At 39.3% G+C, this 12,267-nt stretch overlaps 1 protein-coding gene across 1 annotated transcript in view; it reads right to left on the reverse strand.

The window, feature by feature from the left end:
* Positions 1–2,048: 2,048 nt before the first annotated feature.
* SLC39A8 (solute carrier family 39 member 8) overlaps positions 2,049–12,267 on the reverse strand; it is a 72,728-nt gene continuing 62,509 nt past the window's right edge. Inside the window, exons 7-9 of the mRNA XM_004263569.3 lie at positions 6,012–6,219; positions 5,627–5,811; positions 2,049–3,518 (exon numbers count right to left, since the gene is read on the reverse strand). Coding sequence (XP_004263617.2) covers positions 3,369–3,518; positions 5,627–5,811; positions 6,012–6,219 — 543 coding nt within the window. The 3' untranslated portion in view covers positions 2,049–3,368. The remainder of the gene's footprint in view (positions 3,519–5,626; positions 5,812–6,011; positions 6,220–12,267) is intronic.

The raw sequence follows: 12,267 nt of genomic DNA on the forward strand, positions 1-12,267 counted from the left end.
CTATTCAGGGGCTATTATACAACTGGACTCTCACACTGGCACTGCTAAGCAACTGCTATAGAAGTGAACCTCACAGGGTCAGACTTGCAAACTGAAGAAACACAGATTATCCTGACTTACAGCAAACCAGTGTGACATCCATACATCTACACACAATAACTTACACTGGTAAGGGAAAGAAAATAATATTCTCATAAAAAGGAGTTGGTATTAAATACTAAGTTCAAACATGAAAGTAGTTCTGGAAACTTTGGGTGAATTTGTATTAGATATTTTCTAAGGAAAATGAAATAATAAATCTGCATAGGGTAGATTGAACCCATTTGCACTCTTCACTCTCCTCCTGCGTTAGAATTGCATGTCTATCTGCCACTTGACTCTGCAGCACCTCTTACTACACTGGCCCAACCGACATGAGCCTGAAGTGGAGCAACCCAGCAGAGCCCAGGCTGGATCTGCTCATCAGACCCGTGGGCATGAAAATAACCTGTCGCTATGAGCCTGGGGTCTTCAGATTCTTCGGGTTGGTTGTTACTCCACATGAGTATGGTAATAGAGGTCTCCTATGGTCTGAATGTTTACGTCCCCCCAAAACTCATATGTTGAAATCCTAACCCCCAAAAGATGATGATATTAGGAGGTAAGGGCTTTGGGAAATACTTACATCAAAAGGGTGGTGCCCTCATGAACGGGATTAGTGCTCTTATAAAAGAGGCTCCAGAGAGATCCCTTGCCCTTCCACCACCTGAGGACACAGCTAGAAGGCGCCATCTACAAACCAGACACCAAACCCGCCTGTGCCTTGAGCTTGGACTTCCAGCCTCCAGAACTGTAAGAGATATATTTCGGTTGTTTATAACCTATTCAGTCTGTGGTATTTTGCTATAGCAGCCTAAACAGACTAAGACAGGGTCTGATTCAGTACTCAAAAAATGCCAAATTAGTAATCATTGTTATAAAGTTCAATAACGCAAAAATAAAAGTATACACGCCCATATAACGCATTGAAATCATTTTTGGTTTGCCATACTAGCATCTTTAAAGCCTGAAATTATAAAATATTCAACTGGTATAATGAATGTCTCAGGATAAGGTATGTTGACTGATAGGTTTACATTTTGTTATCTAGGATAATTTAAATTTAAGCACGGCTTCCCATATCCTACCTTCTACCTGGAACCATAGCCTCTAATAAGTAGAAATTTTCTGTTTTGCTTTTTTGGTCTTCATACCCTATTGCCTCTGTTCTCCTCAGAGTTGAGGAAAATGGCCAAAAGATCAACACATGGAGAGAGTAACATGAAGCACCCAGACAGTCCACATATACGCTGATCTACACCAAATGAGAGTTTGTTAAACTATCTTGTTTTTTTTTTTTTTTTGCAGTACGTGGGCCTCTCACTGCTGTGGTCTCTCTCCTTGCGGAGCACAGGCTCCGGACGCGCAGGCTCAGCGGCCATGGCTCACGGGCCCAGCCGCTCCGCGGCATGTGGGATCTTCCCGGACTGGGGCACGAACCCGTGTGCCCTGCATCGGCAGGCGGACTCTCAACCACTGCGCCACCACGGAAGCCCAAACTATCTTGTTTTAATACCATGTTGCAAATAGCTTCTTAACCCAGACATACAATCTGTGCTTTAAAGAGGTAAAGATTATTTCTTAAGATTGAATGTAGGGCTTCCCTGGTGGCGCAGTGGTTGAGAGTCTGCCTGCCGCTGCAGGGCACACGGGTTCGTGCCCCAGTCCGGGAAGATCCCACATGCTGCGGAGCGGCTGGGCCCGTGAGCCATGGCCGCTGAGCCTGCACGTCCGGAGCCTGTGCTCCACAAGGGGAGAGACCAAAAAACAAAAGATTGAATGTAAACAGGTGAAATGATAAAAATAGATTCTATGTTTACTGATTTTAATGAACAATGATTAATATTTACAGTATTTATTTGCTGAATATCTTTGAAATAAACATAGCTATTTCTCTCCCTCATAATACCAAGTACATGGAAGTCACACAAAAAATACATATTAAAATGAATAACGAATGACACAATACATGGATTCAATGGTGTTTACTGTTTGGTCAAACAATATTCTTTAATTGTCAGTCATAGAGTGAAATGTACATTAACATACATGTTAAATATTCATCCCATCTGCATTATTGCTATGTGACATCATTTTATGGTCTGTAGAAAAATATAATTCCTGAGATCATTGTTGGCTTCTTTCAATCATTTTCCTCACTGTCAAATCATCTTTCCTTAAACGACTTGGGAGTGTGAATTGGGGTTAGAAGTTTCAATTATAGACCAACTTTTTGTATCTCCTAAATGAATAAACAGGCTCTATCTTTTATAAAGGGTAGAAAAATAACCATGGTGTGTGGAATTATTTTGCAAGGTATACAATATAGGAAAAATGTAGGCTGAACACAAAAGAAGTATTTTCTGAATGTCTCTCAATCACCCATAAGGAACATAGATTTCCTAGCCAATCAGTCTTTGGCATACAGCCGTCCAGCTGTTATTTCGCATTTACTTAAAATATCCTCTGCTAAATAGTTGTGTTCATCTTTAAAAGTAAATTGCTTAAAATTACATTCAATTTCTTTCTGTAAACGAACATTTTCTTCACCTTCACAAGCAAACACATTGGATACTGAAACGTTGTTGTCACCAGCTTTACATACTGTTCTGCCGTTTGCCATGGTACAACCATAACGTAAGTCATAAGAAAGCAATTCTGGCTTTTTACGGAATCTGGTGGAGTTTACACTGAGTCTGGACTTAGTAGGGCTAACAAAACTTTACTGATTTCAAAATTCATATTATTTCAGGATGGTTTCCAAAACAATCCTAGAAGTCCGTAACTGAAATATAAAACAAAACAAAAGTTATGAGCAATCTTTCTCTCCTGGGTTCACTAAGGCCTTGGAATCATTTGTATCTGTGTACTTGCTTGTGAAAGCACTAAAACAAATTAATTCAAAGAAAACCACTCTGAAACTACTTGAACATTTGATACAACCATAGAGGTTCAAAGGCTTATACGGCCTAGTCTGTATTTTTCTCCAAGTCTTGGTGTCAAAATGATTATAGAATGCGTCGTTTCTTGCTCTGTGATGATTTTTAGTGTGCATGAAACATAAAAAAAAGTGAGTATTTAACAAATACCTCATGTATCAGGCTTCTCAGGCTGGAACTGAAAAGCTTTTTGAAGGATTTTTAACAACAAATAATGGCCTATGTCACAGATCAGAAAACCAACAATCAGCTTTCTTGACCTACAGCTGAAAACAAAATTATCTTTTAACCAAATAGGAGCTGTTTTATTTATTAAATGCCTTCGTTAACAACACCATCTTTCACTTCCCATTACTCCAATTCAATTTCTCCTGCATACAAAGTAATGAGCAGAATGGCTGTGAATCCAGTTAATACCCCAGCATTCTGAATCATGAAGAAGGTGAAATCGGTTTTTCTTCCAGTTACCTTTTCTCTCAGCATATCATTCATCTCTGGAAACTAGAGGAAAGATATATTGTTAGATAACTGTTGCCATCTTGTGGGAGAACATAAAACTGTCACTGATAGATTCCTGTGGAGGTGGGAGGGGACGAGCATTTCTCTGAGTTGTTTAGATGTTTTAGTATAGAGAGCATAACAGTGATATCCAGCCCTACTAGACATCAACAAGAAGAAAAGTACGAAAATAGTGTTCCCCAAGTGAGTCAATACAGTGGGATGGGATGTACCTCATTTTATGTCTCTCTCTCTCTCTCTCTCTCTCTCTCTCTCCCCCCCAGCTCTCTTCTTTGCTCTCTGTGCTCCGTCCACACCATTCTTTTTGGACCTCAAATGCATCCAGCCTCTTTCCATCCTCAACATCTTCACACCCACCAAAACCTCTATCTGAACGCTTTTCCCTCAAAATGTTCAATGAGCTAAATCTTTGAAGTTTCAGCTTAAATCTTACTTTCCTCGGAAGGCTTCTCTTAGGCCCTCCTAATTTAGGTTCCCTTATTATCATCTTTCATCATATATATTGTTTTTCCTTTCATTTCACAGTTTTTTTATTTGTAATTATGTAATCATGTGTGTGATTTTGTTTGCTTGTTGAATTTCAGGTTCCCCTCTTTGTAGACAGAAGCCCCAGGAACACGGGGACTGTGCCTTTTTTGCTCCCTCCAGGGTCCACAATTTCCAAGCCTGATACAAAAATATCAATCAATAGTAGCTGATTAAATACATTTTTAGAAATCACTATATATTTAATTCCTGTTCTCTTCAATTTGTTTCCTTTTGCTTGCAAAATCATAAGGTTTTTAAATAAACTGTGCTCTGTTCTTGAAGACTAAAACAATCTTATTGCAGTGAAAGCAATTAAAACCCCAAGTTCTGTACTTAAAAGCTATCCTTTCTCAGCATATAGCTTCTACTGAAAAGGCTTCATGAGGAGATCTGTAAATGCCATCATTTCAAAACATATTTCAAAGTGATCTGCTATACACACATTGATTTGCTATACATGCAATGCATACAGCGGTGCATTGTACCAAAGCATCCAAGAGGTCTCCAGAATCCACTGTCAATCCACCTGCCTGATTTGAGAAAACTTACTGGGATAAAATGGATGACATTTATGAAACCGCTCTGAAAGAAGCAAGTATGCGTTCTGAAAAAAGCAAGTAAGTATATACAGCATCATTTATTAGTATTATTTCTTTAAATTGAATAACTCTAATAGATTCTGTTCTTACATTACAAAAAGGAGAAGTGATGACCTAGCATAAAATATGCTATGAGCCATTAATTCTGTGAAGAAAAACGTAAATGCAGTGATGGTTCTAAGAGATGAAATCCTTGCACTTATAAGGGATTGCACAGAACAATGAACAGAGCTAGACAGTTATCATTTGGAACTAAGAACGCAGATGAAGGACATTAAATTATTAAATTATGTATGTAATACATCCTCAGTTCCAAATGCAAAAGAAACAGTCCTTGAGTTGCATCCACTTAGCACATTTTCATTTTCTAGAAAGCTGTCCACGATTTATTTGAAAATGCACAGGACCATTGGTATTCTCTCTCTTACACACACACAGACATAAAGACAGACACAGCATAGACATAAACATAGATACAAATATATACCGTCCCAAGTAAATACCGTTCAATTTTAATTTACCAGTTTTAGTTTAACTCAAAAGGCTCTCACTGTTCAGAACTTTGAAATAACAAAATGCTATTTACTTTAACAAGTTATTCCCTTCTGAATGTGACATCCTAACAAAAGAAGAGAGGAAAGTCCCATGGAGACATACTATAGAATACAAGCTTTACCCACAAGGCAAAACACCCAGGAAGATATCTCTCCTTCAGCAAAAATAAGTCATTTCATCCTCTGTCAAGGAGATCCTAGATCAAACAATCAAGGAGAATCACTTTCAGATCACTATTAGTACAAACTACTGAAAAAGAGTTATCTGTTGGACCAGGAATATTTTAAACTACAACAGAAAGGCCTTCCACACTGTGGAAAGCAAAAGGTCACCCTTAGTCAATTCATAACCCAGATGTGTCATTCCAAATTTAAATTAAAACAAGATAAAAATCTTAAAATTTCTTACCATATCCGCCAGAGAAATATAGAGGAACATGCCTCCAGCAAGGGCAAATATAATATTTGGAGCAAAATTATTGCCCACCAAGATGCCAAAAGCCAGCCCAACATAGCAGGAACACGCAGAAAGGAAATTGAATAATAAGGCTTGTCGAGTACTCATTCCTGCATTGAGTAGGATCACAAAGTCCCCTAAAAGAAGAAGAACACATCAAGTGAGTAGGGGTACTTTCCTATTTGGGGATGAAATAAAAGAAAATCATCATTGTCTAAAAAAGGGCTCCGTCTTTTTGAGGCATCAGCAGGATTTTTAAGAGTGTGTCACCTGAAACGTCTCCCTCCCCTGAAACCAAGAAGCACCGGACTTGGAGAACAAGAGCAGAGTCCCTTACCTAACTCATGAGGGAACTCCTCGCACAGGATGGCGATCGAAGTGCTGAGTCCCTGCAGAAGAGACAAGGTGCAGGAGGCCCCGATGGCCAGGCCGTCGATGAAATTGTGGAGGGCATCACTGAGCGTTATCATCCAGGCAATGGTCCCTATTTCTGAGAGCTTCGGCCCCTTCATACAGGTACATGAGCTTGACTCTTTTTTTCCATCCTGCGAAATAACAGAAAATCAGTCAACAGGATACCACCAATATTTCTTGAAAGTCTAAGCGATGCACAGAAGTGGATGTGTTACCGTGTTGAGAGAGACAAATGTCTCCACCAGAAAGTCTTTCATAGTAGATAGGAACCCCTAATCATATAAAAACAGAGAAAAAAACTTATGGGAGGGAGAAAGGAAAGGAAGAGATTGACAGGCCTTGAACAAACCACTTGAAAAACATTTCGCTTTGGTTTCACCTTCAAACAATCCTTTCGACTTGTATGAACAAATTCTTACGACTGCCTTCCTCAAGTGTAACTGATGCTAACCAAGAATTTGATTTATTCACGTTCTTTAAAGTAAAAGAAGTTTGTCAAAGACTAAATTTAAAGTCTCTTCCATGTTACAATTTAAATGTGAGATCCATATTTAAAGCATGATGATATCAAGGAACATTTATTTTAATCTATCTTATGCCACTGTGTGACTGCGGGCAAGGAATCTGGGCCTCAGTTTCTTCAATTGTGAAGTGAAGAGAGTGTACTCAATGGTTCATTTATTTTTCAATGACTTATTAAGTTTCCACGGTATTCAGGTAGTGTGCTGCGTGTTTAGGCTGTAACAACGTGGTCCCTACAAGCTCTAAATTTCAATGATTCTCTTAACAAATTCCATGAAGTGTGATTGGAACAGGCTTGCTTTTACACAACACTTCTTTCCACTTTGAAACAAAAATAAAAATAGAAAACCCTACAACAGACCCTTTGCAAGAATTCAAATTTCAATCAAATTTACAAAATTGTATAAAATCAAATGACAAATGCCAACTGTAACATCTTCCAGAAACTGTGGAAAAAGATAATAAAAGGCAAATTCATTTTTAAGCAGGGAAGCAATTTGCAATTAACTGGAGAACATTTTATTCCTAATTCTCCTTCCTGCAACTCTACCTCAGCAGCTAATCAACATATTTATTGAACACCTGCAATTTGTACAACAGTGTACTGTATGCTATGCAAAGTGCACAGAAGTGGAAAATACAGCTTCTATCTTCAAGAAGCGTATTTACCTTGGAGAAACAAGATGTAAAGTATACGACTGACTCTTTTAAAAATGTGCAACATATATCAGCTGAAAAGGGCTTCCTTCAGAGCAATCATGTGCGCGGTTGTGCGTGTACTCTGACGTCACTTCATCGCTCAAAACTGTTTGGGGACCTCCTTTCAGAATTGAAGGTAGATCCTGCCACACATCTTTTCACTGTTTCATTAGTGGCAAATCTTCAGCTTTGAGGGATGTTTTTTGTTTGTAGACACAGCCAAAAGTCATTTGGCGCCAATAAATTCTTTTTTTTTTTTTTTTTTTTTTTTTTTTTGCGTTACGCGAGCCTCTCACTGTTGTGGCCTCTCCCGTTGCGGAGCACAGGCTCCGGATGCGCAGGCTCAGCGGCCATGGCTCACGGGCCCAGCCGCTCTGCTGCATGTGGGATCTCCCCGGACCGGGACACGAACCCGTGTCCCCTGCATCGGCAGGCGGACTCTCAGCCACTGCGCCACCAGGGAAGCCCGTTACAACTTTTTATATGTGGGATGAAGGACCAGGTCGCTGGATAGGGCACATTTCTTAGTTTGGGTCCTTTTGATAGGGTGGTCTGGGAAGGCTTCTCTGAAGAGGTGACATTGATGCTGAGGTATGAAGGTGAGAAATATCTAATTAGGACCAGGGTGACAGTCAGGAGAAAGAAAGTGAAAAAGTCCTGAGTGGAATGGCAGGAGGGAGAACATGATGATGGCAATAAGAAGTAGGAGCTCCTCTTACCTGGGGCCCGAGGACACCACAGTTCAACTTTAGTGTAATGAGATACTGCAGTATTTAGCAGATTTTGTTTTAAGACCCCATCATCTTTTTTTTTTTTTTTTTTTTTTGCGGTACGCGAGCCTCTCACTGTTGTGGCCTCTCCCGTTGCGGAGCACAGGCTCCAGACGCGCAGGCTCAGCGGCCATGGCTCACGGGCCCAGCCGCTCCGCGGCATGTGGGATCTTCCCGGACCGGGGCAGGAACCCGTGTCCCCTGCATCGGCAGGCGGACTCCCAACCACTGCGCCACCAGGGAAGCCCTGGAGCCAATAAATTCTTAAATTAATATGAAAGGAGGGAGGATTGTCAGTAGTAGTTGCTAGCTGTTAGTAGCGGTAGAAACAGTAATAGCAAAGGCATATGGTGTTTATTATGTGCCAGGCACTGTACTAAGCAATTTAGATATTTAATTCCTTTAGAGCCATTCTATGAGTTAAGTACTGCTATTATCCATCATTTTATGGTTGAGGACACTAAAGCACAGAAAGGCTGGTGAACTTCCTAGGGATACAAAAGAAAGAAGTGTGCTTTTTCTAGTAACTGTTCTACTACTCCAAACTTATGGTGGGGGGTAGGGAACACCTCCTGTTTGTGGTAAAGCCTGAAGGCAATTTGCAAGGAGAATACCCCCTTTCTCTCAAAAACACTGGAAGCAACGTTGGAATAAGTATTTAACCTCCTTTTACTTTAAAAGGCAATTCTCATCCGCATAAAAAGAATTCCATCTGGTTTTCAAATGTGGTCTTTTTACCGTATAGTGTTAAAAACATAAACTGAGGCAAATGAAAAAGCTTAAGATCTTATTTGATCAAGAATGGATTCCAATCTGGCAGTGTCAAACCAGAAGTGGTTAGGAGCATTCCATGGACAGGAAGCGCAGGGAGACACTTTTACTGAGAAAAGACGGAAGCAAAGCAAGAAAATTATTGACTGGCTGCGGCTTAAAGCCTAGATGGCTGTTTGCAATGGATTGTCCTTAGGTTTTGATTTTGTAACATTGAGACATTTACAGGCTTAGATTTTGGATTGCTTGTGTATGACATTACAGCCACCTCAGCTTAATTGTCTCCTTGTTTAATTAATTTAATTAATTGATATATCTTAAATGCACAACATAATAAACAACAGTGACTTAGTTCATGTCAAATGGGTAGCTTGGATAAGAAATGCTCCGGATCAGGAAGCAATTATTGCCAAAAGAGAAACAAAGGCAGTCATGAGAAAAAGCCACAGAGGAAGTGACCTTGGCTTTGCAAAAACCTACTGCCAAGATACATTTAATAAGACCACTTGTTTTCCTCTTCCAGCTTGGTTTACCTAATCACATATTTATAATTTCCTTATTTACTTGTGATGATTTAGGGGAAAGATTATAAGACCAAGTCTTGACTGCCTGATATTTTGTACAGAGTCTGTATACAAACTCCTTTAATTTGGAAAAAGAAATTAAATTAATATATCAGGCATGGTTCTCTTACCTCTGAGTACAGATATTACTGACTCTATTTATTATGCTTCCTTTTAGCCTTATAATCTTAGGTCTCAAATGACACTGTTGGGTAGGTTGACAGTTATACATTTTTAATAGTCTTAGAACAAATGAAAGAAGGCAAACATTCACAAACAGTTCTCTTTTAATTCAGCTGGAACAAAGTCACTGTGCAGAGAGACAATTAAGTCAAATCCCTTTAGTTAAATTAGGGACTATTCTTCTCTTTCCCTTTATTTTTTATTTTTCTTTGCTGTTGTTGCTTGCTTGCGTTCTTCCTTGTTTGACTTGTATACTAAATGTGAGGCTCTTTCTAACCTCAGCCAGGATAAGGCAACGCAATCTAGTGAAAAGACCATCACTAGATGGTCCGGGAGAACCAAGTTCTCGCTCGGCTCTGACAAGAATTACTGTGTAATCATCAGCAAGGCTCTTAACATTGCTCACCTTAGTAATTAATGAAAATGAAAGTCAAAGCAAAGTGCAGACTAATCAGAATGGGGGGGAAAGAATAGCATGGAACAAAGTTATGAGAGGAGAGAGGACACTGAGTAGAATCCCAACACAAGTACGGAGGGGAAGAAGCACAAAGTAAAAGGAAAAAACGTACTAAGAAATCAAATGGAGGAAAGCAGGTATGCGTATTGCAGAGCAGTCTGAGTTTAAGCAAGGAGGAAGAAGACCAAAGAGGGACGCAAGGAGAAGGAGGAGTGGCACGAGTTGGGAGGAAAAGGAAGAGAAATCAAAAGAGGAAGACGAGGGGCTTCCCTGGTGGCGCAGTGGTTGAGAGTCCGCCTGCCGATGAGGGGACACGGGTTCGTGCCCCGGTCCGGGAAGATTCCATATGCCGCGGAGCGGCTGGGCCCGTGAGCCATGGCCACTGAGCCTGCGCGTCCGGAGCCTGTGCGTCCGGAGCCTGTGCTCCGCAATGGGAGAGGCCACAGCGGTGAGAGGCCCGCGTACCGCAAAAAAAAAGAACTTAGCTCTGTGCATAGGACACAGATCATATAAATATGGCTTACAGCTGCGGTGAAATACTATGCAGAGTAGTGGAGATGATTAATATTTTATTTTTCCACATGTAAAGATGTCCAAAACATAGCATTGAGGTTTATATATATATATAAAACATGTCTAGTGGGCACCTTTTTGTAAAAATTATTAATATAATTTCATGATGGTCTAAAGCACAAACATACTTGGAAAGATATATACAAAAATGCGAATCACGGTTCTCCCTAGGAGATAATACTGTGGATAATCCTTGGTTTTTTTCTTTTATCTTTTATGTGTGTCCTGGATTTTATTTTTTTTTTGCACTTATTATATATTATTTCAATACTCAGAAAACAAAACATTAAAGCCATGGGGTGAGAACCTCAGGAGAGGGAAAAGTGAACCTGTGATGACTCAGGAGTTATCATCATCGAACAAGGTAAAGCTGGAGAAGCAAGCTGCCTGGCCGGTTTGGTCTGCATTAAAAAGAGGGTGTATTGTCCCACTAAGTGCAACTTCTTTTGTTAAGTTAATGGCATGAGCACTGTCAGACCTCACTGTGCATTGGAGGAGGCAAGGTGAGTCATGATTAATAAAAATGGTTTTGTGGTTTATTGTCTATATATTTTCTTGAAAAGAAGGTAAAAGTGAGCAACCACTGCAGGTGAAAGTTAAATTTCAAATTCTACATCCCATGCTGAAAGAATTTTGCAGAGCAAGAACTCTGGTAAAAAAAAAAAAAAAAACGTCAAAAAGGAAAGTAGAAACACTTCAAAAAACATCAAAGATGGCAAAAGGAAGTATAAGTAAACAAACAAGAGCTGAAAATTGTATGCAAAGGAACATAAAATCTATGCCCATAAAAGAGAAGTGAATGTAATATAAATAAAAACAATAAAATATTATTTTAAGAGGCTGCAAATAAAGAGAGGTGAGAGTTAAAGAAAGGGGCACTGAATGCAAGCTAGCTTAATGATTAAAGGGTATGGGCTTTGGCACAAAATGGCTGTGAGATTAAGTAATGGCTCTGCTACTTAACAGCTCTGTGTCATTTGGAAAGTTACTTGGGTCCTAGCTAACATAAGACAAGAAAAGGAAATAAAAGGTATACACACATAGGGAAGAAATAAATAAAACTGTTTTTGTTGGCATATGTCTATGTAGAAAATGCAAAAGAATTTTTTAAAAAAGCTCCTAGAATATAATAAGCAAGTATAGCAAGGTTGCAGGACACAGGTTAATATATAATAGTTGCTTTCCAATAAACCAGCAATGAATAAGTGGAATCTGAAATTAAAATCATAATACCATTTACATTAGCACCCCCTAAAAATGAAATACTTAGGTATAAATCTAACAAAATATGTAGAAGATCTATATGAGGAAAAGCACAAAACTATAATGAAAGAAACCAAAGAAAAACTATTCTGTTCATGCATTAGAGGACTCAACATAGAATTGTCAAGATGTCAGTCCTTCCCAATTTGATCTATAGATTCAGTACAATCCCAGTCAAAATCCCAGCAAGTTATTTTGTGGATATTTTGTGATTCTAAAGTTTATATGAAAACGCAAAATACCTAGAACAGCTAACACAACATTGAAGGAAAGAAACGAATTTGGAGAACTGACACTATCTGATTTCAAGACTTACTATAAACCTACAGTAATCAAGATGGTGTGGTACTGATGAAAGAGTAGACAAACATCAATGGA

Source organism: Orcinus orca, chromosome 4, assembly GCF_937001465.1.
Source record: "Orcinus orca chromosome 4, mOrcOrc1.1, whole genome shotgun sequence".
Lineage (NCBI taxonomy): Eukaryota > Metazoa > Chordata > Mammalia > Artiodactyla > Delphinidae > Orcinus > Orcinus orca.